Here is a 25,402-nt window from a genome sequence, read left to right on the forward strand (position 1 = left end):
CTTCTTTTGAAGAAATAAAAACAACATAATTTAGCTGGCTAGAAAATAGAAAGTTGACCATACGATAGATAGGAGCAGACAACTAGATTCCTCCTGGTTTGACTCTTGACCAAAACCTAACCCCCATCCCTCGTAAATTCTATAACTAACAGCTGTAAAATACAATGAGAAAACTTCAAACTTGATTGCATCCCAGGAATTTTTTTATAGTTATAAAATTCGGATCCTTCAGTGAGTTAATTTGAGATTTTATCGATTTATTAATTTAAATAAAAAAATAAATTAGGATTGATCTGTGACGCTTGTAAAATACGATATAAAATCAATGAATTATTTTTAAAAATATTAATTTGATTTTAAAATTTTTAATTCACCTGAATTAAATTAGCCATATTATTTATGTAAGGGGTTGAAAAGATGTTTTTTCTCAATAAAAAATGCCATTGTTTAATTTATGTAGTGGCTTAGCATCCCCCTTTCTCTACTACACATTTAGCCCATCCAGGTACCTGACATCATCCATCAATTTCTTTTCTTGCAGTTCAAGATCCAAGCCTGTGAATTTTCTCCTTGCAAATAGAGAGAAAGAGAGGGAGGAAGAGAGCATCGTTGTCATTTTCATGTTTCTACGTGTGAGTTTATACTGTACTAATACCATTATGCAACAGTCTTAAAGTTTGTTACTTTCTGTATGGTTTGAAACATTGCCGACATATGTTTTTGACATGGGTTCGATGATGCCGTTACTAAAGACACAAAGTATTCGAAGTGTTGAAATTTTTGTGATCTGGGTCTTCTTAATCAATCTCTTCCACTGCTTAACTGTATCACATTATAACTGGCAACCAGCAACTTGTCGGTGCTTTTCGTGTGATATACTGTACTCTTCTTTTTTTCCCTTTTTTCGTTATTGCCCTTTTTTTATCTGACAAGATCATGCTGCTGCTTCATTCAGCTGGGTAGATTTGATTTGGTTATTTCATTTCAAAGTTTTTCTTAGATCTACTGTTCTTGCTAATCTCATCTAAGTGCAATAGCATGCCACATTCTCGTAGATGGAATGTAGTTCTTTTGTTTGTTTTGTTACATTTGCTATCTTCTTTTTAATCTCTGAGTAGTGATCTTCTTCTGTATGAATGATTGGCCTCATAAAGGTGTGATTTCACTTTTTGTTAATGTTTTTGACATTGGGTTGTATGAGTTGGATGTTTGAATTTAGGGTTTGTTCTGTGATTTGTTAGACTATTGTGCCTTGTGTTATGGATGCTTTAGTCCTAACTTGATTTATTTTTGGAATCAAGGCTAGTGGTGACAAGAAATTTGATGCCATGATGAAGGGAATTCAATAGCGAATTTGCATTGGGTGGTCATTCATCACTAATCACTAATCACTAATCACTAATCGATTGGAGAGAGAAATGAAGTTCTGATTTGTCTTCTGTATATTGAGGTTACAGTGGAAGAGGGAGATTTTGTATTTTTATTACTGGTTGCAAAAGATGGCAAGGGGAAGAGGTGACGGGGAACAGAAGAAGCGGCTGGTAACTTGGATAGTGGTATTGGCTATTGTTTGCGGTTGTCTTTACATGTATTCTCGAAAAGGTGGAACATCTGCTCTTGAATATGGCAGTAAATCTCTAAGGAAGTTAGGTTCTTCTTATTTGGGTGGGGAGGACAACGGTGATGAAGCTTCAAACAAATTCGGTGAAGATCTACAGGATGGCGTTATGCTTAAAAGCATTCCTGTAAGCAATTTCAAGATGAGCAAATTTTATGTTCACTTGCACTTGGGTTCACGTTTCTCTATTTTGGAATCAGTTGCACTGATATAAGCTATACTTCTCTTGTAATTATTTTCAATGTTGTAGGTTTGTGATGATGGGCAATCGGAGCTGATTCCTTGTCTAGATAGAAACCTTATATACCAGACAAGATTGAAGCTGGATTTGTCTTTGATGGAGCACTATGAAAGACATTGCCCAGCTTCAGAAAGGCACTTCAATTGCTTGATTCCTCCTCCACCAGGTTACAAGGTAAAGTTTTTCAGAAGTATTTTGTAGTGGCTAGTTTGTAGGGAAGTATTGTTTTGGCCAATTGAATGAACCAGCTTAAAGTTTTATGTGTTTCCTATCCTTGATGGTTGCAGGTCCCGATCAAGTGGCCCAAAAGCAGAGATGTGGTGTGGAAAGAAAATATACCTCACACCCACCTCGCAAGTGAAAAGTCTGATCAGAACTGGATGGTTGTCAAAGGTGACAAGATTGAATTTCCTGGAGGTGGCACACACTTCCATTACGGGGCTGATAAGTATATAGCTGCAATTGCAAATGTAAGTTAATAATTTTTCTCATGTAAATGTGTGTGACTCTCAAGCTTCAATCAATTGCGTTTCATTGAAATCCTGGTGATGCAATATTATGTTTGACTGCACATGCTATCTCCAAACAGTCCCAGTTTTTTTATTTTGTTTATATTTCTGGTCGGCAGATGCTGAACTTTCCAAAAAACATTTTAAACAATGGAGGAAGACTCCGGACAGTCCTTGATGTTGGTTGTGGAGTTGCGAGTTTTGGTGGATATCTTCTTTCTTCTAATATCATTGCAATGTCATTGGCACCAAATGATGTTCATCAAAACCAGATCCAGTTTGCCTTGGAAAGAGGAATCCCTGCATACCTTGGTGTTTTAGGGACAAAGAGACTTCCTTACCCAAGCAGATCTTTTGAACTTGCACATTGTTCTCGTTGTAGGATTGATTGGCTTCAAAGAAATGGAATCCTTCTTCTTGAGCTAGATAGGTTGCTTAGACCTGGAGGCTACTTTGCATACTCATCCCCTGAAGCCTATGCACAAGATGAAGAGGATCTGAGAATCTGGAAAGAAATGAGTGCCCTTGTCGAACAGATGTGTTGGAAGATAGCTGTGAAAAGGAATCAAACAGTTATCTGGGTCAAGCCTCTGACAAATGACTGTTACATGGAAAGAGAACCCGGTACCCAGCCTCCTCTCTGCAAATCTGATGACGACCCAGATGCAGTATGGGGTGTGCCAATGGAAGCTTGCATCACTCCTTACTCTGACCGTGAGTACTGTAATTGCCATTTCTACAGTGGTCCAATCTCATAGAAATGGAAAAAACCAAAAACCTTTTAATTTTTATCGAGAACTTCAAAATAGTGCTAGTATGTCACTTGAAATAGAAACATCATTAGGAATGTGATCATGTTATTAATAAATTAAACATGGCCATATGTTCTTGTTTACATATTTGATCCTTTGTTGTTCACGTGTTGCATGCTTGTCACCTAGGTACCTTATCAAGATTGCTTGTCTTTTGATGTTTTAACACTTTCATCTGCTATGTTATTAACTGCTTTTTTACCTGCATGGAACTTGTACTGGGCGGTTAGAAATGCACTAACTAAATATTGTGATGATCCCACCAGATAATCATAAAGAAAGAGGGAGTGGATTAGCTCCTTGGCCTGCTCGGTTGACTGCTCTACCTCCCCGTCTCGCTGACTTTGGCTATTCTAATGAAATGTTTGAAAAGGACATGGTAATCTATCCAAAAGTTGCAGTAAGTTTACATCTGTGTAAATGCAAGTAGCTGGTTTAAAACAGTTTTGATATGTTGCAGGAGGTTTGGCAGCAGAGAGTAGAGAATTATTGGAATCTTTTAAGCCCGAAGATTAGGCCTGATACACTGAGGAATGTGATGGATATGAAGGCAAACCTAGGGTCATTTGCAGCTGCTCTGAAGAGCAAAGATGTCTGGGTTATGAATGTCGTGCCTGAAGACGGACCCAACACTCTCAAAATAATATATGACAGAGGCCTGATAGGCACTGTGCACAGCTGGTATGTTGGAAATGTTATTGACGAGATTATATTTGAATGGTAAAAATAAGTGAAAAGGAAACCAAATTTGTGGATTTTGGTAAAGATTAAAAAAAAATTGCTCTTCAGAAAGCAAACACTGCGCAGGGAGTGTATGCCTATGAAATATATAGATTTCTAAAGGGAAATTGATCCTTTGAGTTCTCTTGTTGTAAAATATTAGCATTCAATTCCAAAAAAAATCAATGATTCACCAATTTGGTATGATGGGAGTAATTTTCTTACTCTGCTATTATATTTGAAAGAGAAAAAAAAGTTTGAAATAGCGCAGGAGAAGCTGTGATGCTAACCTCATTCATGTATCTGCATAGTGTACCCCGAGTCGCCATTTACTCTAAAACCTGAGGGGTTTTGGACAGTCTCACTCCACAGGGGAACTTGTCTTATAAACATTAAAGGCTTTGAAACCTCTATCAGGAAAACTCTTTTGATGCTAGATTGCACGGATAACCATGTTGCTTCCAAGAAGTTGGATTTGGAAGCATAGTAGAAGTGCTGATTATTTTCTCTCTCGGTATCTTTTGGGAAAATAATTTTGGTTTTCTATTGACAGGTGCGAATCCTTTTCGACCTATCCACGGACTTATGATCTACTCCATGCTTGGATGGTTTTCTCCGACATTGAAAAGAAAGGTTGCAGTGCTGTGGATCTGTTAATTGAGATGGACCGCATCCTGAGACCGACAGGCTTCATCATTATCCGAGATAAACGACCAGTGGTGGAGTTCGTAAAGAAACATTTATCAGCACTACATTGGGAAGCAGTGGCAACAGCTGAGGCTGAGGGGGAGTCTGAGCAAGATGAGGATGATATGGTATTCGTCATTCAAAAGAAGCTGTGGCTAACATGGGAGAGTTTCAGGGAAACAGAGTAAAACAGCTAACCTTGTCATCCAGAGTCTTGGCCTTTCACCTGAAACAACCACTGCGTTGCAGGGCTTAAGGTGCCCAAGCAGAGCAGGTAGTTTATATGATTTTGTAGCATTTGATGATCATTTATTTAGTTCATTTGTTACAAGCCATTTGTATTGTATTTTTATTCTTCGTCAACTCAAAAGTCAAAACTGCTGTAATTTTATTTTATTTTTGGTTTTTTTCAACCATGGACTACAGTAGGAAATAAAGAAATAGCACGTTAAAAGAAACTGGCAGTTGCTTTGCTTGATTGCATCAAAAGTCGTTGATGCCTGCTGAGCTCATTATCATTAAGAACTATTTCAGCCATGACTATGTACACAGGTTTTGAATCATGCACAGTTCATTATTTGTTAAATCCCTTCTAAGAATGTATGGGCCAGGGGCTCGACACCTCCATTGCCTGTACAGAATCCATCCGAGTCCAACAAGGGCATTCCTAGCATACTTCTAGAAGATGCCTGGAGTCATTGATACATCAATAAATGTTTTTCAACGGAACCATGGCCACAGGAAAATTAACATCACGGAATCATAGAGTACAGGAAATTACTGCATGATTCCAGCAGAATTATAGCAAATGTTACTGCTCACCAGCATGGACACCGACGTTCTTTTATCCAATTACCAGAGGACAAGCAACGGGACTTTATTTCTTCATCCCATCACTAGGAAACTCTCGCAAATCTTTTATCTTGGTAATATTCCCAGCTAACCGTGTGAGTTTATTTAACCACCAGCTAACTTCCGAAAGAAACCATGCGGACAGAAGACTACACATTAAAAAAAAAAAAACCCTACTCAAGCCCTCGATGCATGCAAGCCACCCGGCCAGCAGCATCATCCACCCATTAATATTATGTGAGGTAGAAACAGTTTCACTTTATTCTTTTCTTCACACGGCAAGTGTGTCCTAAGACTAAACTAGCCCACATCCTACAGCAAGATTGATCCATCCCCTCACCCCCACACTAGGGTACACCCCGTAACCCACATGGACACATAGAAAAGCCAAGGGGAAATCTAAACGGTGTCAGGGAAAAAACCCCATAACATAGATGAACCCGTTTTCATTTCGTGCCCAAAATCTTAACAGGTATAACATAATTGATAGTTTACATCCCCTACAAAATTGAGTCAACATGTCAAACTGTTTTACTACGAGGAAAATTTCCTGTTTCCAGTCACTTTGGCAACAAACTCTCGTCCTCAGGCTGACTTTAACTTCGATGAAATAGAGGCCAGGTGTGAAAGGATTCTGTGCCCAACAAACATCAGAAAAGCTCCCAAGAAACCAAGAGCTTTCAGTGTTGTGAATAGATCCCACTGCTCAGGAAAAAAAAATAAAAAAGAAAGAAGGGTGAATTTCAAAATGCTTCTAACACCACTAGTAGAAGAAAAATATCACTAATACCCAGCAAACAGTCAAAAGTTGCATATCAAACACACATCAGTGAATACAAGCACTAGAAACCTTGCAGGAATCACAAGTTGATCGTCAAATAGGAGCACATAAAAAGCATTAAGTGCGAAACTGACCTTCAGCCAGAAAAGTGCATAGAGCAACAAAACTGCTGCAATGCCGAGATGGAAGAGGACAGCAAACATGGCAGGAACAGATGAGGAAGGGAAGTTCTTCAGGTTCACCCCTAAACGCAATAACTGTCAAGAGGAGAAGGCATGTTAACATATGCCACTCATTCACATCCCCTATGTACCTTGTCCATATTTATTGGGAAGAGAAGATGACAAGTAAGAGAAAACTGGGCAGAAAAAAATAACAATGCACACTTGAAATCCCGACTCCTTTTCCAGACCAGAATGTCAATGAAATTAATGTGCAATACCTTCTCTGTCCTAATAGAAAGGGGTACGCTAAACTCCTGATGCTCACCTGATGTCATCTAGCATGTTCTAGCAATAACATTTAAACCAACAGGTTCAACTGAGTATTTTCAATCAGAATTACAATTAAACACATCCAAATCAACAGGTGTCTGCATAAACACACAGCAATCCAAAGATCTTTCCAACATAAGCATTCAAATTCCTAGGCCAAGGTCATACTGGAAGCACTATATGGGGCATCATAAGTTGGGACAATTTAGATAGAACCAATGAATTACAGAAGTAACTAGGAAGATTCAATCAATTACACTCAGAAGGGAGTAAATCTATGTTAATGCTCAAGTGTCCAGAATCTCTGTCAGATAATATAATACTCACCCCAACTAAGAACCCAAGTAATGGAAAAAGTGTAAGACCCAAGAAAGCAAGAGAAAGCTCCTTAGGTGGAAGCTTTTCAGGAACCCTGAAGATGTGAGTTATCTCTGCTTTAGGACCATATCTCAAGTTCTGATCAAGAGGTAGTGGCGGTGGCTGTGGTGCCTTCTCAGGCGGTTCTGGTAGATCTAGGTCAAGGTGACCAATAGCCTTCAAGAAAGAATTTTCCTGAAAAAGATAAACAAAACAAATTATATCATGCTCATGTCATATAATAATCCATACAAATATAAAAACCTCGTAAGAAAAATCAAGCTTACCATAACAGCATCACCCACAGTGAGCTGAACATTATATTTCCCTGATAAATAGAAAAATTTCTCAACCAGTCCAAGGAAATCCTGCAAGACATATTGCCAAATATAAGAAAAAAAACAAAACTTTGAAAGAGACAGAATATGGATGGTTGAATGGTTTGTTATTGTGTGTGAATCTGTTTCCAAGCAATCGATACTGGTGCACACTAGCAGTATTTGGAAGGGAAGTGGTAATGAATCTCGGCACGTGCAAAGGTGTTATGCTATCAAGCAATAAAGGCTTAAAACTCACTTGCACTCAAATTACTTCCGCTAAAGGTGTATTGATTTGCCATAGCAAAAAGAGCCATTGTCACTAAGCACCTTAAGACAATGTATGATTTAAAAGTGTTCAAAGTCTCTGGACATGGGTTTGATTGGGCATATTTTACCTCTTAACCATTGGGGTTGTGGAAAAACAAGGCCTCAACTACCAATTTGGTCTTTTGTATCCTCAAACTACTATTTACTGAGCAAATGTTTTTGACTGTAAAATTTGATTGTTAATCTAAATGCTATAAATGACACCGTTTTGAAGCTATTCAATTTTTTTATTGGTAAAAATAATTACAAAAAGTAAAACGATGAACTGTAAAAAAAATTCAAATTGCTCCAAAACAATATTATTTATAACATTTAGAATAATGGTCAAACTTTGAAAGTTAGTCTTAAGGGTCAAATTTGATGGAAGACCTTAATTTTCCCACTAAATAGTAGTTTGAGGATATAATAGACTAAATTGATGGTTCAGCCCTCATTTTGCCACAACCCAAATAGTGTAGGGGTAAAATATGCCACTAAACCTGGACATGCATTCAAGATTATCTTCTTCATAAATCTTACTTTCATTAGTCTATAATTACCATGTGAAAAGAAAATCAACTTCATTTCAGGTACGAGGGAAATTGGTTAGCATTGCACTAATTTACAATTGGAATCAAATTGCTAGGAACAAAGTAAGGTGATTGTTGGCAATAGCCAACAATTCAAATTTATATCAATGAGAAACCCAAAAGCCAACATTCATATGCATTTGATAGATTTTGTTCCTAAGCTAGAAAGTTGCAAAAACATGTCAATGATCACGTAATACGGAGGGACAAAAGGGAGCAGAACATTGCAGAGGGAACTTACTAGATTGATCTCAAACTGTTTTCCAGAGCTCCCCACCACAAAACTATGCTCAACCTTAGTCTCATGTGTCAACTTAAGAATTGCCTGCAAGCCAAGAAACTCTGAACAACTAATCACAGAGACAACAATTCTAGAGAAAGACAGGCTTAATACTAACCTGATGTGGCTTAAAAGCATGACCATGAGGAGTAGACAATTGGAAAGAGAGGCGCAGCTTCTGAAGATGGTTTGCAGATAATGATACAGTATTTTCCCCAGCTAAATCTATCCTGCATAGATCCAAGAACTAGAATTATACTCTAACTAAAGCCATGTAGTTCAAATTCAGTCAAAAGCAGAGCTGAATAAAGGATTGTAGATAAAAATTTAACAAATCCCAAAAGGTCAAAATGACAAGCATCCAACATCACAATCAGTGACAGTTAGTAAGCACTCTGTTTTGTAACTGGGAAATGTAAAAAAAATACTTCTTGGTTTCTGTGCTCCCAAGATCACTATCAAGCACTGAGATTTCTGCACTGTCAACTTTGACAACTCCAGTCACAAATATTGGAATCCGAGTTTGGCCTCCAGTGGCATACAAGTTTAAGTGGTCTGGATCATGAAGCACCATCTGCAAAAGTTTGAGCTTGTCAAATACGGATGTAAAGGCAGATTAAAAGAAGCCTTTATGCATCAAAGAAAACAAGGATACCTCAAAAACAAAAGTGTATTTTCCAACATCAATACTCTTTGGCAAAATATCCAAGGCATAGACCGCGCTTTCAGGGTTGAATTTGAGTTCCTATATCACACCAACAACAATTAGTGCTGACCATCCAGCAGATCACCACTTTGACCGGGCAGACAACACCACACGAAAGCTAGACAAAGGAACTGAAATGGATTCAACATGGTTAAAGTTGGGAAATAAACTGTACCTGACCCTCAATTAATGAATTGTCCTTTGAACCAGATCTAAAAACCCCGACAAGTTTCACTGTCAAAGGAGGTGCATTTGAACCAAGCACAGTATTCACCTTAACCTGGTTACAATTATATTGAACGTCAATTTCAATAAATGTGTGTAAAAGGAAGGAGGTCAAGTTTATGCAAAAACTTTATAAAAACTGAAGGTTTTGCAAATCTGAAAAAATGTATAGAATAAGAAAGATATCAATTATAATTTTTGCAAATTCCAAAATATCCAGAATACATTTAAGAAACAGGAAGAATAAAATAATAATGGCCAAGCATGATAACCAGGAAAAGCCCATGAGCTAGCGCGCGCCCACACACACATATAGACAGACAGACAAACACACAAAAAATGATTAGCATGCACACAGCAACACACCTTTAGGGTGTCCTTCTTAGTCAATGAAAGAACTGTAACTGGAAGCGATAGAATCAGTGGAATGGAAACCCTGCACCACGGAAAAAAAAATCATACTTGAATAACGAAGTTATTTGCAAACGTTTCAGTAAATCTAGCACTCCATATTAGAACAGCTAGCCACATCATGTTATCCTACTTGTGGCTTTTCTCAACCAAGAAAAGGACAAATCAAAATACATAAAACTGAGGAAAATTAACATTCAAGCATATAGCAAAAATATATATATATATAATGTTCAAGTATATAAATAAGTGTTTAAATTTTTGCTTTAAAGACAAACTTTTGCTCTTAGATTTGCAAAAGACAGCACGCAGCTCATAAAACATATTTGAATTTCTTTTCACAGAAACAGCACATGTTCTTGAAGCATTGAAACTGCAGTCACTGAAATTTGTGTTCTTTTAATGGACCAATCACATATTACAGATTTCCTTATATCAGGCAAGCAATTATCAGAACGAGTTCTACATAACATACACATAAAATGCTGACAATCACAGAGAACTAAGTTAAAGAACTAAGTTAAGAGCACACTTACGAGTTGCTCTCTAGGGAAGCCAAGGAATCTATTTGGTTGAACAAGTCTTTGGCATCACCTGGAATTCCAATGCCAAGTAAAAATCTTGCCAGACCCAATACCTTGCCACTTGGAAGCTGAGAATCAAATAGGGAGAAAGAAAGCAAAGAAAATAGCATTAAAAACTTTCTGCACTAGAAAAATACCAGAATAAAGACCAGCAACAACAACAAACCTAACTCACATTCAAGCTTCCTAAAGTCACAGCCGCAAACGCTGTCAACCCTCTAACAACAGAGGATGTGGTTGAAAGAGGACCTTGATGTTCATGTGCATCAACCAGTTTCTCATCAAAGTAAAAAGCTCCATCATCTACAATAAAATTTTTTAGCTTACTAAGTACATTATGGAATAACACATAAATAGCAGCTGACATCTAGGGTTTTTTTGGGAAAAAGGTTAAAACTGATGATTAGGTGAATGAAGCATGGCCTGACTTTAAAACTGGGGTGAAGATCCTTGATGTCAGAATGAGGGCTTAATTTGCCAAGTCAAATCTAAGACAAAATAGATTGCCAAACTGTGTCATGGAAACTTAGCTTAAAATCAGCAGAATTAGGGTTCTGGCATAAGCAAGAAAAGTAATATGAAGAGGAGAGTAGAAATACCCATGAAAGTTTAGAGAATATAAGCTCAGTTGCACCATAATAAGAAATGCTTTGGCAGCACAACTGCCAAAAATTATTATGATTTACAAGAAAAGAAGAGAAAAAAATATTGACATACCATATTTCTCAATGCTGTCAAACAGCTTCAATATATCATTTTTAGTTGTACCAATCTGCAAATGGTAAGCAAATGTAAGAAATAAGATATTGCAATGAACACAGAAGACAGCAGCAGCAAGTATATTAGAAGATACAATACAATTCATACAATAGAAACAAAAACCCTCACCGTACCTAGGAAATTACTAATACAAGTTTATACAAAATAGATCGACCCACAAGGAAACAGTAGATTACATAGCATAAAAGTGAGTTAGGCAATGATTGTAGCTACATTTCTAAAAGGACATGCCATTCTAAAAATTTGGATACGTTAAGCTCTGGATTTGTTCTGAGAATATGGGATATATAGCAGACATAAATCCATTACATAAGCAAAACAGTAGGAATCACTACTGAACACAGACTATGAACCACTTTGAAACGAAAATTTAGAGCAAAAATTTTGCTGTGGAAAGAATGCGCACCAGAAATCACTAATAAGCTTATGCTTTAAAGAAAATGATAAGGAAAACAACAACCATATGACCTATTTCAACTACAATCACAAATTACAAAGTACCATAAATTCCTTAAAACAATAATAATATAACCTATTTCACCTACAATCACTAATTACAAAGTAACATATATCATTGGATGCCAACAAGTTTGATGCTGATAAGAAAATTAACAGGTAGTGTCTTTATTAAAAACATAAGAGAAATGTTGGGCTCATGAAAAAACTAAAAGTTCTATTGAGGCAAAGTAAGCAAATCTTCCAAATTACCAGAGATTGATCGATCTCAGAAGATGATAAAGAGACAACACCAGAAAGTGCTTCAAGTGCTAGACCTGAAAAGAAACATGATCAAGCAAATTAGGAGGAGCCACTTTAAGCAGAAGAATTACCATGGCATCCAGTTCTAATTTCAGCAATACAACATAATTTATGCATTGAATGTTAAATATGCCAGAGTCTCCATCCAGATCTTTTCTTCCCTTTTTCTGAGATGTTCCAAATTACATTTCCATTACTATTTCTAAGCAAATGCTTTTTGTTGAGTCTACAAAATTATACTAAAATAATGATAAAAACAAAGTAGCGTTTTTGTGGTTACCAATAAATGTTAAAGCAATAATTGCATATTCTCTTAAAAGAGAAGCATTGAATATATAAGTTGCTAAAGAATTCATCATGGTATACAGAATACTTATAGAACATACCAGCAGCAAAGGTACTGGACTCGGGATTATTAGAATTATAGCGCCATCTTCCATCACTCTGGCTTAGAGCCTGCCAATAATTTGTAAGTTAACTAAAACATGCGCAGAGAATTGTGTTTGAAGAAAGTAAATTTAAAGCCAAGCATCAACCTAAACATTGTGGAATAAACTTCTAAGCAGACCAACTCTCAATACACCAGCAACTAGTTCCACAAGGGCCCTAATCAAAGAGAGAGAGTTCCAGGCAAGGGTGGTCACTATTGAAATCTTTTTTACCCCTCACAGAACAGTGCAGTGCCAAGCTTATATCCTCACTCTAATAAAATTCCAAGCAATGCAAATACCAACCTTGATGGAACCAAAAACTCCTTCAGCATCAGCAAGATACAGATCACCTTTAGAAGTTTGATCCTGCATTAAAAAAATAAAATTCAGCCACAAGCTTTAGTACAAAATTGGCAAGGCTTATGCTATGTGGCCACAGCTTGAAAGTTGTGTTCTCCAATAAGTAGTTGAGTCAATAGATCCCTAGCAAAACATTAATACTGGTGAAATCTTATCTTCATGATTTCAGATACATTCCTTTGCTTACAAAAATGTCAACCTAAAACCCATGACAAATTACCTCTCCCTTGCATTATAGAATGATTAGAAGATTACCCAAATTAGCAAATGCTGAAATAAGGAGAATCAAACTTGAAATCCATAACACCTAAAAGTTTTTGTTGTATGGATTACCTTGACAAGTACCAAACCTCCCACTGAATAGTAGAAATCAAGCAAAGCACCTGCGCCACTGACAGTAACTTGTAGTCTTGAAGCAACACCCTTTAAGAGAGAGACCCATTATCACACATTGTCTGCAATTTTTTGTAACATAGAGTATATACCCTTCCGACCAAAAACAACATAGAGCAGAACAATACCTCAAAGACATCCTTTTCTATGTCACATTTTAATATTCCGTTGACTTTTAAGGCATAAAATAAATCCTTCAAAGCAGAAGATGGTGACCCCAGAATTTCCAACACAGATTGGCAAGCAGCTGTGTTGATATCAGACTTTTTATCAATGCCAAGCACCTCAAACGTTCTAAGTGCCTCGTATGTTTCTTCTAAGCTGGTGGCACACACAACATCTAGTCAGATCACTCTTTCTAGTTTATGCAGACACCACTACAAATTAGCTAAAAAAAATGAAACAAGCACAGGCATGGGTAAACACCAACAAAAAAATTACCACAAGACACAAAATTTATCATTTTCATAGTATCCAAACAGAGGTAACAGCCAATTTCATTTCTACAGAATAGCCAGATCTCATACGGTAAATTTACAAAGGCAATTTTAATTTCAGTGATTAGTAAAATTTGGCATCGCATAAGGATTAAATCAAATTCATCTAATTCACTTAGAAAATAATAAATTGAGAGATTAGATGTCAATTAGAAGGGTTTAATTAGGGTTTTTGAAAACCTGAAAAAGGATCCGTCGCGCGGCGTGAAGAGCTCTAAAGCAGCGGATCGATGAGAATCGGAGATCGGTTGAAAGATAGAAGAAGCAAAGGAAGATGAGCAGATCAATGCCGCAATGATCAGCACCAGAAATCCTTCCAGACTTCCGGCCATTTTGTGCAATAAAATTAAATAACCGCAGCAAGTACTTAACAGAAATAAGTTATGTCACAGAGTCATCAACATTCAAGTATGTGCAAATCGTTCGCAGTGCGAGTATGCGGATCCGATGACTATAAAAGTCGTTGCCCTCTCCTCTCCCTTCTCGAGTCTGGACTCACTCTCACACTGTAGTCTGGACTCTTGTTAAGAGGAAGCGGGGGTTTTCTATTTTTATTTTTTGATCCCGAAAATGCCCATAAGTATTCCATAAATACCCGTTATATACACAGGTGTGAGTTGACGTGCCCTATCAAGTGTTGCCATCTGGTGGCAAGATGACGCAGTCTGACCCTTGGTGGATCATCTTTGGGCCTTTTTGGGAAGCCTTTCTGGAATAGAGCCCATTCTTGAGCCTAGGTAAACAGAGATCGAGATTTTCTATTGAGCCCAAGGAAATAAAGGCTTGGGAGCGTCTGAACTCGTGAAAAGTGTAAAAAGTCTTGAACTGGATCAGATAGTCTTGATTAAGCGTAAAATAATCTTAAATTAATTTAGGAGGAAATGCACCGTTTTGAGACATTGGTATTAAACCCATCTCATTCTTTCAGGTGACCCGACAAATCCCAAGTGATGACCCAGTCAAACCTGTTCCAGTGAAAAATAGTTTTTTTTTTAAAAAAAAAGCTTTAAAAAAAATGATAGATTTAGATTAATCCCAAATAAAAACCCGGCTAGGTTTATCATCTTTCACTCAAAAGACCGCAAATGACACAAGCTTAAGGAGAAAACAAGCTCGTCATTAACTTAGTTTAAAAAAACAATATCTTGAAATAAATCTAGATTTTCAGAGAATAATAGAAATTACATCTTAAAATCTTACTTAAAATAGTTCTTTGACATTAACCATGAAAACTTAGATGACACAATGGTGTTCAGTTTGCCAACAAGCTTTACACCGATGAACACTTCATAGTTTTCATAAAAGATCCATTTGTAGGATTTTTTGTTTTTTCCCATCCAGGAAATAGTCTACAACTATCTGGGCTACAACGGGGGTGGCTGATGCACTACATTCAGCAACCAAAGATGAAAAGACACAACACTCTTCAACATGAAAAGACCCCATTCAGACACTTGAAGATGAAAAACTAGACAGCCATAATGATCTCAGTACTTCAGAGGTGACTGTTGGGTTGGCAACAATCCAAACCGCTTCTTTAAGAGAACTCTTTGCCTTGAATATTTGTCATCGGGGGAGAAGCGGGCTGCAATTTGAAAATGGGAAAAAATCAATAAGAAATCTGCATCTGAAGCACTAAACATTGATCAGAGATGGACACTCAGGAGTGATGGCAAAGCTCAATATGCGTGTAGTCTCTCTCTGGAAAATCCCAAGAGAAATCATATTTAGCTCATGCAAACATGCCATAACAGTTCAGATTTGTGAGGCAATGAAGAATTTGAATGAAGTCAAATGGCTGGATCACCAAATGCATGTTTAAACCAATTTATCTAATCACAAATCAACCAAAAGCAAAGGTCAAATCCAGAATCATTTGATACATGCAAACATAAACCTTTAAAGAAATTTTATCAAGAGTCCAACCACTTGTGACACTGTAAAAATTATTCAAATCGCAAAAACAACAGTACAATTGAATGTAGGAAAAGGTTTTCAAAACAGCACATCTGAAAATATAATTTTGGATTGCATAAAACAATCAACCCCCATAGCTTAGTCCAGTGATATTAAATGTTACTTCTGGTATTACAGAAATGTAAGACAATGACAGAGGAGAAGGATCACTGATCATGAGAATTTATTGTCTGGATGAAAGCCAATGATTACGGCAACCTAACAAATTCCCTGTTGCGAATTTCATAATCAAAATAAAAAAAACGTATTGCAGCATGATAATGAAAATATACCTGGGTGAGCAGATTGAGTGGGCAAGCCCAATGGTGATTCTTTCTGCAAAAAAGAAAAGGCAACTCAACAAAAATATAATAAACAACAGAAGCAGAAAATAAAGATATTCAGAAGTATTGAAAAAACAGTAGTTTTCTCAAAATCTCATCTCAAGAAGCATGCCTAGCAAAATCTTCAAACAATAAAGACAGTTTCCATTACTTTCAAATACAACAAAAGTAAATCTTGACAATACATAAAATTTCCTAGGACATATACTTAGAGAAGCCTGATCCTGCTTATCTCACCATTTAAATCTCTAAAAAAATCATTCCCCAACAAAAGATGGCATCTGAAACAAGGATATGCAAAACCTAGAAAGACAGCTGAAACACAAAACCTAGAACACCAAGTAATCAATAAGATATAAGAAGTCAGTCTCAAAATAACATACCTTGGTAGTGTAGACTTTGTCACCATTATCGTTTATGTAAAACTGAAGATACATCGTTCCAGCTCCTTGTTAACCTTCCTACAAACAGCAAAGTCAAAATCACAAGGAGCCCATCTTTGCAAAAATCCACATAGCATAATTAAAAGCTAAAAAAGCATGAAAAAGACCACAGAAGAGTAAAAAATAAAGAAACCCTAGTGATGACGGTACCTCTCTCGGCTCTTCTTGCAAGGGACTAGAAACTGGAAACAGCGCTCGCTTCGCTTCAAAAGAGATAATTGTTGAACGAGAGCTACTAGGGTTTATGATCCCTTTTTTAAATAAAGTTACGGACCAGGCCCACATTGGATGGAACCATTGGGCTCATCCAATCAGGCCGGCAAGACTTTTAGAAAACGCGTAAAGCCATTGACAAGGAGACAAAGGGCAAATCAGCAATTAGGTCATCATTCTTTCTCTCTCATTACAGTTGACCAATCAATCACTCTTCGAATCCACGTCTCTCTCTCTCTCTCTCTCTGAGAGACCTTATCTTTTACCTTTCAAAGCTTAAAATCTCTCCGCATTGGGCTTACAGTTAACAGACTCTCTAAAAACCTACTCATTGCCTAAAGGACGCCAACTAAAATGTCATTCGAGGAAGACGACGAGTCGTTCGAGCACACTCTTTTGGTGGTTCGCGAAGTCTCGGTCTACAAAATCCCTCCTCGCTCCACTTCCGGCGGCTACAAATGCGGAGAATGGTTACAATCCGACAAGATCTGGTCTGGAAGGCTTCGAGTTGTGTCCTGCAAAGAACGGTGCGAGATCCGATTAGAAGATCCGAACTCTGGTGAGCTATTTGCTGCTTGTTTCTTTAACCCTGGACAGCGCGAGAACTCCGTCGAGACAGTCCTCGACTCGTCCCGGTATTTCGTACTTAAAATCGAGGACGGGAGAGGTAAGCACGCGTTTGTTGGTCTAGGGTTTACAGAGAGAAATGAAGCGTTTGATTTTAATGTGGCGTTATCGGATCACGAGAAGTATGTCAGACGAGAAAATGAGAAAGAGAGTGGCGAGACGAGTGAGAGTGACGCTCACATTGATATTCATCCTGCTGTTAATCACAGATTAAAGGTAGTTAGCTTAAAAGTTGATCGCTTTATTTTGGTTGATTGATGGTGTTTAGTTAAGTTAGTTAGATGTGATCATTGAATTTTTATGAGATTAAAGATCCATAATTTTGAATTATAGGAAGGGGAAACTATAAGAATTAATGTGAAGCCTAAGCCAACGAGTGGAGCTGGAATGCTATCAGCTGCAGGGCTGTCTGGTTCGGCAACTGGAAAGCCTAAAACTTTAGTCATTGCCCCTCCTCCAACTGGGGCGGGGAAACCAAGGTCCCCACTTCCACCGCCTCCCAATGATCCGGCTGCTGCTCGAAAGACGGCTGTGAATAACGTTGGCATTGGTCTAAAAGCACCACCCAGGGAGTGTACACCGCGATCTACTGATTCTTTATCGGACCTGTCTCCACTTGAGGTATGTCTGGTTTCTGTATATCCTGTTTGTGTTCTTGATGGTGGTATTGTGTGTTTGAAATGTTATGCTAGCTTAGTTCAATCGATGTGTTCTTTAGAAATGTGAAAACACCGCACATTATGCCCTGAAGATTTGTGTTTTGGTAAGGCCATGGACTTGTTATGTTCCCTCGTTGATTGTTGGTAATGTGATGTGTGAATAGAGTGGACTTGACTGTATGCTAGGATAGTAATGTCATAATGGGGATAAACTGATTACAATTTCCTTTCGGAGATCCTGGTGTATTCTTAAGGGGAACGAGGGGATTTTTCTGCAATATATTTTTCTGCACTTCAACTAAATGTATATTGCCTAAGTTAGTAGATGCATATGTGACTGTGTGTTATTTACTTCCCTTGCTGTCCTGCATCTGCAGAGAAATCTTCCTTCAACAACAACAGGATCAACCAAGACAGCTGCATCGGGATGGGCTGCATTCTAATTGTGTTGCGGATTTATTGAGCATGATTTGAGGCATTTGTTTTACTTGTTCTTTGGAAAAGATGAAAAAAGTTGAGGAAATCGAGAAATGTAAGCAACCATGAGCTATCAAATACGACCATGTGTGAAAAATAATGTTATATGAAATGTATCAAATGCTTTTTTTATTCTTAAGTGAACTGAGTTCTTTTTTCTACACGATAGAGAAAAAGAATGGTGTCTTTATTGTTCTTGTTTCCTGATGCGTGCCCTTTACCAAATATGGTTCTTCTGTCATGCTCCTGCCCCTGACCCATGAGAACGACGAAAAAAAAGCTCATAATCCGCAACTGTTTCGCAAAGGAGCTTTCGGCAGCTAGGGTTAACAAGTTGATTCGTTGAAAACTTAAAAAAGTAAATGGTGATGAACAGGGAATTGCTGGTAAATTGATTTGGTGGCTAAACTGGTCTGGAATGATAGCCCTAATGATCTAGGAAAACCTATAGGCAACCTAGTTTAGTTTTTTTATAAAAAAAATTATATTTTTGTAATACGAAATAAAAAAAGCTTTTAATTTAAATATTCCAATTAAAAAAGATAATATAATATTATTTTTAATTTAGAATTTGAAGCTATTTTACATGTATATTTTATATTTATATAAAAAAATTATATTTATTCAATATAATTTAAAATTTATTTGTGAATATATTTTATGTTTTTAATAAAAAAATCATATTTTTTTAATATATGATAAAAAACTTTTTAGTTTAAACACTTTAACTTAAAAGATAGTATGATAATTTTTTAATAGAAGATTTAAAATTTTTTTGTATATATACTTTTATGTTTCTATAAAAAAAAGATATGTTTTTTCAACATGAGTTTTGAAACTTATTAGTATATATATTTCATGTTTTTAATAAAAAAATTATATTTTTTTAATATGAGATAAAAAAGCTATGGGTTTAAATACTTCAATTTAAAATGATAACATAATATCTTTTCAATTAGAAATTTGAAGCCTTTTTGGATATATACTATATGTTCTATTAAAAAAATTATATTTTTTTAATGTGAAATTTGAAATTTTTTAGTATATATACTTCATATTTCAAAAAAAATTATATTTTTTTAATGTGAAATTTGAAATTTTTTAGTATATATACTTTATATTTCAAAAAAAAATTATTTTTTTTTAATATAGGATAAAAAAAAATTTTAGTTTAAATATTTTAACTTAAAAGTTTAATATAATATCATTTTAATGTGAGATAAAAAAAATTTAAAATATTATTTAAAATATTATTTTTTATAATATATAATTTATATTTATATGGATTTTTTATATGAAATATTAAAAAATTATTTTAAAAAAATTTAGACTCTCCCATAAAAAATAATTTAAAAAAAAAATTAAATTGATACCATTGATTTGAATTATTCAAGTTGATTGAGACTGACTAATAAAAACTAGGACCCAGCAACTTTGATGGTCACCCACTGAACCTTTGGGGGTGTTGTATTTAGAGAATCTAGTAGAGTTTGAGTTTTAAATACAATAGGGTTTGGCATTTTCTTATGAGCCAAGATAGAAAAGAGGAGCCATGAATTCATTTCACACATGCAAAGTATTAAGTTCACCGTAATATAATATTTTAATTATATTTTTTTTATCAACAAATTTGTCGTTAAATTTTCTTTCTTTCTTTAGTTGACTTCACTTACTTATATATTTTCTGAATTATTTGCCAAACATGTTGGGAATAGAAAGAAAGAAAAAAAGTGTTTCATGTTTATCTCAATTAGTTTTTAATTACTTTTTTATTTCACCATTACAGACTTCTCAAACTCGAACATCATTCGCCAAACATCATAAAGACTGAACACCTCAATCTTCAACCACTTTCTAAGGGAGCAAACTTACCAAACTTAACACTTCAATCTTCAACCACCTTCTACTCCCTTAGAAGTCAATTTATAGACGCTTTTTACCTCCCACGCAGCTACTTGGCACCGCATAAGATTCCTTGTTTGCGCTTGGGGGACAATACTGGATTTCCAATGTTCCCATTCACAGCTAGAGAAGCTTAATTGCCCTTTCGCAGAACAAGACCTGAAATCCTGGACCACTGGACTGGCTGGGCTCGTATTAAAATCCCCTGCAGGTCTGCACGATGGCTCTCAGCTGCACTTTCATGCCAAGCGCAGCCAGGATTATGATCTCCAATGTAACGGAGTGAAAGAGGCCCCAAATCTGAAGAGAGAATTCATCCTCAAAAGAAAAAGGGAAAAAAAAATAATTCCCTGAAGAGAGAGAACTTCGTGACTCATTCTCTAGTTCGAGAGGGAGTCTTGTCTAAAGAGTGGATGTTTCTACAGGAGGTGGCTGGTGATTCCCTTTCTTTCAATGCCACTTGATGCTTTATAAAACAAACTTTTGAAATCATACTTGTGGGTTTAGTTATAAATTGAATCAAAATATCATTTTTTATTAAAATTTAATCAATTATATCAAATTTTAGCGCCCAGTACAGATTAACCGGATTAACACCGATACTGTTTTTTTTTTTTTAAAATAAATAAATAAATTCGGATTAACACCGATACTGTTTTTTTTTAAAAAAAAAATAAAGGGATCTTATTTAATAAAAAATATCTACATAAACTGACTTGATAATGAATAATAAATAATTGTTTGATAATAGTTTGGTTTTTTTTTTCATATCAATTACCCAACTAAAAATTATAATTATTAAATCTAGTTTAGTTAAATAAAATGATTGAAAACCTGATCAACTAAATAACTAAGATCAAACTAAGCAAAAACCTAACAAAACATGTTTGACTTTCCAGTTCAACTTGTAATCTAAGCAACCTAACAAAACTTTGTAAAGATTTTTTTTAAAATATGTTTTTCCATCTTAACCATAAATCATTTATATATATATTTTTTAATTGATTATTAATCTTTTTTTAAAAAAAATTATTTATAAAAATACTAGAATAATTTTTAATTTTTTTTAATATGAGATTTAGAGCGTATATATATTTTATGTTCATAAAAAAATATTTTTTAAATATGAAACTTGAAATTTTTTATCATATATATTCCTTTATATATTTTTTTAACATGAAATAAAAATTATTTTTAAATACTTTTTTAAATTTTATTGTTGATAAAATATCTAATTTATATTTATATAGATTATTTTTTAATTTTTCATATAAAATATTAAAATTTTAAATATTTATTTTATTTTATTTTAAATTTACCCAAATCAATTTTTTAACTCAGGAATCAACTCATTAATTAGATAAATTTTCAAAGCAGGTTTGACAATTTTGCTAAAAATGCCTTCTTTAACAAGAATAAACGGATTTTCCAGTGGAAAAAATGAAAAATAAAATAATCTAAAACCGACGTGGTTAACATGAAAAATTGTTTTATTTAGGCTGTTTGTTTTTGTGGTGGTAAACCAATACACGGGTTCTTTTAACAAGAGACGTGACGCACCAAAAAATGACCACGTGTAAAAAATTGGTGCATCCAACGTGACGGCCATCAAACCCGCTGACTAGCTCGCGGCCGCGAAACAAACCAAACCAACAAGAGAAAGGCGTGTATAATAGAATCACCGACGACAACACAATATCTCCGTACAACCACCTCAATTTGCAGAGCAAAAAAAAGTAAAAATGGCGGAGAAAGCTTCTCAATCAATAGAAAAGGGAGGAGAAAATGAGAAGGCAAACAGTATCAGTATATGGGGAATGCAATTCGCATACGCAGGACAACATCCACTCTTCTACGATTTCAATCTCAACATCTCTCCCGGATCTCGTTGCCTTCTCGTTGGCGCTAACGGATCTGGTAAATCAATTTTTTCGTTGATTTTGAAGCATTACTAGTGATAATATATTCTAAGCTCATTACCTTTTTGTAGTACAGGGAAGACCACTTTGCTGAAAATAATGGCAGGGAAGCATATGGTAGGAGGAAGAGATGTGGTGCGAGTGATAAATGGTTCGGCTTTTCATGATACTCAATTGGTTTGTAGTGGTGACTTGGCTTATTTAGGAGGTTCTTGGAGTAAAACTGTTGGATCTGCTGTGAGTTTTGTTTCTTGTTAAAGCTATATTTGTATGGTAATTTTATTTGTTATTATATTTGCGTTTTTGGTCATAGCATTGCGTGGTTACATTTTCATGTCTAGGGTTTGTGCTTAAATTCAAGTGATTAGAAGTGATTAATTAGCTTAATTATCGAATAAATTACTATGCATTGGGTTGACTCATGCTCAAGTTATAATTTCCAATAATTACAGCATTAAAAGAAAAATAGACACAGGAAGGGGAGAAAAATCCCATCCGATCTCACAAAAATGTGATAATAATTTTTCTCTCATGTCTCTGTCTCTTTCTTGTGAGTATTGGTAGTTACAGCTTGAGTACCATAATTACAGTAAAAGTTTTTGGATCTAATTTTCAGATGATGTTAGGGTTTGCTCTTTTTTTGTTCCCGATGAGTGCATTTTTACGAACTGTAAAGAAATTCACTCTGGATGAATATTGCCTTGTGGTTTTTCAGGGAGAGATTCCACTACAGGGAGACTTCTCTGCGGAACATATGATATTTGGAGGTAACTAATGACCTCTTAAGAGTTGTTTCTTTTTCTTTTATTTTGTGTGAAGGTGTTGTGTGCTCTTTCGTTGTCAATGATTTCTTGTTAAGATTTAATAGAATTGAGATTGCACTCTGTTCTTTGTATTACTGGCAGTTGAAGGGACTGATCCTGTTAGAAGAGAAAAGTTGATTGACCTGCTTGACATTGATTTGCAATGGCGAATGCACAAGGTATCTGATGGGCAGCGGCGAAGAGTCCAGATTTGCATGGGTCTTCTCCATCCATTCAAGGTATGATGAAGCTATGAAGCCTTGGTCAGTGACCACCTATAAGAATGGGGCGTGTTGGAATGTATCAGAGTCAGTTTTTATAAATTTAGCAAAGCAAAGTCATCTAGGAGAACACGCATTTCTCATTGGAACATTTTATTCTGTAGCTTTTCTTTTATATTGTGCAAAATTGTTCTTTGTTAAGAGATGCTTGCATCTATGAGATACTATTTGTATTTTCTTACTGGTCTGGCTAGTAATCTAAGCCAAAGGGTTCAACATGCAAGTCTTGGGCCACCTACTTGAGAGATCGATTCATCGTGGGCATCCATTCTACTAAAATAACCCAAACCTGGCAAAGTTGCCCATTTTCCTTCTTTAACGGGCTATCAATTTGCTTCACGGGCACACCCCATCAGTTGGAACTTGGGATTTTTGTTTGAAGATCTTGGTTCAATCCCTGGGAGGGGTGGGGATTTAGGGATTGGGAGGTGGCAATATGGCTATCATTTTGCATTTCGGTTGTTTAGGATGATGTTGCTGAAAGACCATATATATCTAAACTTCCTTATTGAGTAGGATCCAAAAATTTTAAATGCAGGTTCTTTTACTTGATGAAGTTACAGTCGATCTAGATGTTGTTGCCAGGATGGATTTGCTTGAGTTCTTCAAGGAAGAGTGTGATCAGGTATGACTCCCTTTTTTAATTGAATTCACATGCACACTAACAGATCTGATCGAATGATGATCTAAAAAATTAGAAACAGTGGATTTGCATAATGTAGCAGGGCACAGAACAAGGGGTCCCTGCTTGTATTATCTGAAAGGGAATCATCACCACCATGTGAATTTTGATTATTAGATTTTGGATCCTTCTGCATCACTGTGGCTATTTTTTCTGATTTCTTGAGTGAAAATCATTTTGCATGGAATCACATCTGTTGTCTGTTTTTGAAGATATGGAGTGCTTAGAAAGTGTAAGGGTCAACTTTTATGATTCTCTTGACATGCGCATCAATATGGTTAGGGTCCCCGAGGGAAGTTCATCATATTATAACGGGACTCCTTTTTTTTCTTTTTTTCTTTTTTTGTGCAGAGAGGAGCTACAATTGTATATGCTACTCATATTTTTGATGGGTTAGAGACTTGGGCAACTCATCTAGCTTACATTCAAGACGGTGAGCTGAGGAGGGCTGAGAAGCTAACGGAGGTTCATGAGTTGAAAAGCTCAGCCAATCTGCTTTCTGTTGTTGAGTCTTGGCTCCGTCATGAAACCAAGAGTGAGAAAAAGAAACCCACCAACCCTCCTGCCCAAAATCAAAAGACCTCTCCCCTTGGTAGTTCTCCTTTCATGTCATCTAGACACATGGCATACTACCGTTGATCCTTCCCAGATCAATTGTTTCCGTCGTTTTTTTCAAATTCAAATTCAAAGCTGGATATAGAAGAAAATAAATGAAAAGGCTAGAGATGCCCATGAGCTCGCAAGGAAAGTGGTGAAAGCTATTTAAGCTGGTTATTTTTGGTACATGCTTGTAAACTGCTTGATTGATTACATGAAATATAAATTTTCCCTTGTATCTCCCTGTATTAACGATGATAAAGGAAGGGCATCCTGTTGGTTTGCACCCCCCCTCTGCACCGTAAAGGCCTCATAATATGCGGGCTAAAATGTTGTTTGTAATCTGTTGCCATCTTCTCAATTAAACGGCTGAGATTTATCCACTGCAATTCAATGTAGTTATGAAATTGCTGTTCCTGATTTTGTTCCAATACATAGTTGTAACGTAATCGCTTTATTCAATTGAAGGAATTAGTAGAGACAGTAACGATGGGATTATGGACACAAATCTTGGTGGTAATTATACCTCTCTATGTTCCTTGGCCTCAGCTTGGGACCCTTCGACACCCTCAGTTTCACGAACTTCTTTGATCCAGATGAATTCATTTGTATCTTGAACTGCCTAAAATTAACAATGGAATATCTGGAAATTAGATCTTAATAAGAGTAGGTGTCGATTCAATATGATGCAGACAGCCATTGCAATTGTTTAGTTGTCTTGAGTTTGGTAGTAGTAGTAGTTGTGCTTTAGGTGAAACTTCAAGCTTGAAGTGGGATCCCTGTTTC

At 36.0% G+C, this 25,402-nt stretch overlaps 5 protein-coding genes across 10 annotated transcripts; 3 read left to right on the forward strand and 2 right to left on the reverse strand.

Annotated features, from left to right (window-relative positions):
* The first annotated feature begins 456 nt into the window (after positions 1–456).
* On the forward strand, positions 457–5,045 carry LOC105128735 (probable methyltransferase PMT3). Of its 4 annotated transcripts, none has more exons than XM_011030529.1 (8): positions 457–632; positions 1,302–1,745; positions 1,869–2,033; positions 2,147–2,329; positions 2,488–3,082; positions 3,447–3,559; positions 3,641–3,861; positions 4,454–5,045. In XM_011030529.1, exons 2-8 carry the CDS (start codon positions 1,500–1,502, stop codon positions 4,773–4,775), a joined length of 1,845 nt encoding a protein of 614 aa, XP_011028831.1. In that variant the 5' UTR covers positions 457–632; positions 1,302–1,499; the 3' UTR covers positions 4,776–5,045. The 4 variants fall into 4 exon arrangements, with proteins under 4 accessions (XP_011028831.1, XP_011028832.1, XP_011028833.1 ...); XM_011030530.1 differs by having other exon boundaries at positions 1,307–1,745; XM_011030531.1 differs by lacking the exon at positions 457–632 and adding an exon at positions 862–880.
* Positions 5,046–5,850: 805 nt separating this feature from the next.
* LOC105128734 (dolichyl-diphosphooligosaccharide--protein glycosyltransferase subunit 2-like) lies at positions 5,851–14,246 on the reverse strand. Of its 2 annotated transcripts, none has more exons than XM_011030527.1 (19): positions 13,894–14,246; positions 13,345–13,537; positions 13,157–13,246; positions 12,767–12,829; positions 12,419–12,488; positions 11,982–12,046; positions 11,211–11,265; positions 10,669–10,796; positions 10,446–10,561; positions 9,865–9,934; positions 9,449–9,553; positions 9,223–9,312; positions 8,999–9,141; positions 8,686–8,797; positions 8,529–8,612; positions 7,359–7,439; positions 7,042–7,266; positions 6,355–6,477; positions 5,851–6,141 (listed from the first exon to the last, which is right to left on the reverse strand). In XM_011030527.1, the coding sequence occupies exons 1-19, from the start codon at positions 14,043–14,045 to the stop codon at positions 6,025–6,027; spliced, it is 2,082 nt and encodes a 693-aa protein (XP_011028829.1). In that variant the 5' UTR covers positions 14,046–14,246; the 3' UTR covers positions 5,851–6,024. The 2 variants fall into 2 exon arrangements, with proteins under 2 accessions (XP_011028829.1, XP_011028828.1); XM_011030526.1 differs by having other exon boundaries at positions 8,996–9,141; positions 13,894–14,245.
* A 633-nt stretch (positions 14,247–14,879) lies between these two features.
* On the reverse strand, positions 14,880–16,712 carry LOC105128736 (H/ACA ribonucleoprotein complex subunit 3-like protein). 2 transcript variants are annotated; one of them, XM_011030533.1, is made up of 4 exons: positions 16,607–16,712; positions 16,397–16,474; positions 15,963–16,005; positions 14,880–15,298 (listed from the first exon to the last, which is right to left on the reverse strand). In XM_011030533.1, the coding sequence occupies exons 2-4, from the start codon at positions 16,448–16,450 to the stop codon at positions 15,201–15,203; spliced, it is 195 nt and encodes a 64-aa protein (XP_011028835.1). In that variant the 5' UTR covers positions 16,451–16,474; positions 16,607–16,712; the 3' UTR covers positions 14,880–15,200. The 2 variants fall into 2 exon arrangements, with proteins under 2 accessions (XP_011028835.1, XP_011028836.1); XM_011030534.1 differs by having other exon boundaries at positions 16,397–16,470; positions 16,607–16,691.
* Positions 16,713–16,850: 138 nt separating this feature from the next.
* Positions 16,851–18,629, forward strand: LOC105128737 (uncharacterized protein At1g03900-like). Its single transcript, XM_011030535.1, has 3 exons — positions 16,851–17,512; positions 17,630–17,917; positions 18,333–18,629. Exons 1-3 carry the CDS (start codon positions 17,024–17,026, stop codon positions 18,396–18,398), a joined length of 843 nt encoding a protein of 280 aa, XP_011028837.1. The 5' UTR covers positions 16,851–17,023; the 3' UTR covers positions 18,399–18,629.
* Positions 18,630–21,971: 3,342 nt separating this feature from the next.
* Positions 21,972–25,047, forward strand: LOC105128738 (ABC transporter I family member 19-like). The gene is made up of 6 exons (XM_011030536.1): positions 21,972–22,251; positions 22,330–22,490; positions 22,969–23,020; positions 23,159–23,295; positions 23,876–23,962; positions 24,371–25,047. The coding sequence occupies exons 1-6, from the start codon at positions 22,077–22,079 to the stop codon at positions 24,656–24,658; spliced, it is 900 nt and encodes a 299-aa protein (XP_011028838.1). The 5' UTR covers positions 21,972–22,076; the 3' UTR covers positions 24,659–25,047.
* The last annotated feature ends 355 nt before the right edge of the window (positions 25,048–25,402 follow it).

This window comes from Populus euphratica, unplaced genomic scaffold (assembly GCF_000495115.2).
Source record: "Populus euphratica unplaced genomic scaffold, PopEup_1.0 scaffold11.1, whole genome shotgun sequence".
Lineage (NCBI taxonomy): Eukaryota > Viridiplantae > Streptophyta > Magnoliopsida > Malpighiales > Salicaceae > Populus > Populus euphratica.

What these genes read in the sequence shown, in the direction of transcription:
- LOC105128735 (XM_011030529.1), top strand. Translation starts at nt 1,500, where the DNA reads ATGGCAAGGGGAAGAGGTGACGGGGAACAGAAGAAGCGGCTGGTAACT. An exon ending in CTCCTCCACCAGGTTACAAG is followed by an intron (nt 2,034 to 2,146) that starts GTAAAGTTTTTC and finishes TGATGGTTGCAG; the next exon opens with GTCCCGATCAAGTGGCCCAA. An exon ending in CATCACTCCTTACTCTGACC is followed by an intron (nt 3,083 to 3,446) that starts GTGAGTACTGTA and finishes TGATCCCACCAG; the next exon opens with ATAATCATAAAGAAAGAGGG.
- LOC105128737 (XM_011030535.1), top strand. Translation starts at nt 17,024, where the DNA reads ATGTCATTCGAGGAAGACGACGAGTCGTTCGAGCACACTCTTTTGGTG. An exon ending in CTGTTAATCACAGATTAAAG is followed by an intron (nt 17,513 to 17,629) that starts GTAGTTAGCTTA and finishes TTTGAATTATAG; the next exon opens with GAAGGGGAAACTATAAGAAT. An exon ending in CGGACCTGTCTCCACTTGAG is followed by an intron (nt 17,918 to 18,332) that starts GTATGTCTGGTT and finishes CTGCATCTGCAG; the next exon opens with AGAAATCTTCCTTCAACAAC.
- LOC105128734 (XM_011030526.1), bottom strand. Translation starts at nt 14,045, where the DNA reads ATGGCCGGAAGTCTGGAAGGATTTCTGGTGCTGATCATTGCGGCATTG. An exon ending in GAGTTTTTGGTTCCATCAAG is followed by an intron (nt 12,489 to 12,766) that starts GTTGGTATTTGC and finishes AATTATTGGCAG; the next exon opens with GCTCTAAGCCAGAGTGATGG. An exon ending in TACTTGGGTTCTTAGTTGGG is followed by an intron (nt 6,478 to 7,041) that starts GTGAGTATTATA and finishes TCCTCTTGACAG; the next exon opens with TTATTGCGTTTAGGGGTGAA.
- LOC105128738 (XM_011030536.1), top strand. Translation starts at nt 22,077, where the DNA reads ATGGCGGAGAAAGCTTCTCAATCAATAGAAAAGGGAGGAGAAAATGAG. An exon ending in CGTTGGCGCTAACGGATCTG is followed by an intron (nt 22,252 to 22,329) that starts GTAAATCAATTT and finishes TTTGTAGTACAG; the next exon opens with GGAAGACCACTTTGCTGAAA. An exon ending in TCAAGGAAGAGTGTGATCAG is followed by an intron (nt 23,963 to 24,370) that starts GTATGACTCCCT and finishes TTTTTTGTGCAG; the next exon opens with AGAGGAGCTACAATTGTATA.
- LOC105128736 (XM_011030533.1), bottom strand. Translation starts at nt 16,450, where the DNA reads ATGTATCTTCAGTTTTACATAAACGATAATGGTGACAAAGTCTACACT. An exon ending in ACAAAGTCTACACTACCAAG is followed by an intron (nt 16,006 to 16,396) that starts GTATGTTATTTT and finishes TCTTTTTTGCAG; the next exon opens with AAAGAATCACCATTGGGCTT. An exon ending in CACTCAATCTGCTCACCCAG is followed by an intron (nt 15,299 to 15,962) that starts GTATATTTTCAT and finishes TTCAAATTGCAG; the next exon opens with CCCGCTTCTCCCCCGATGAC.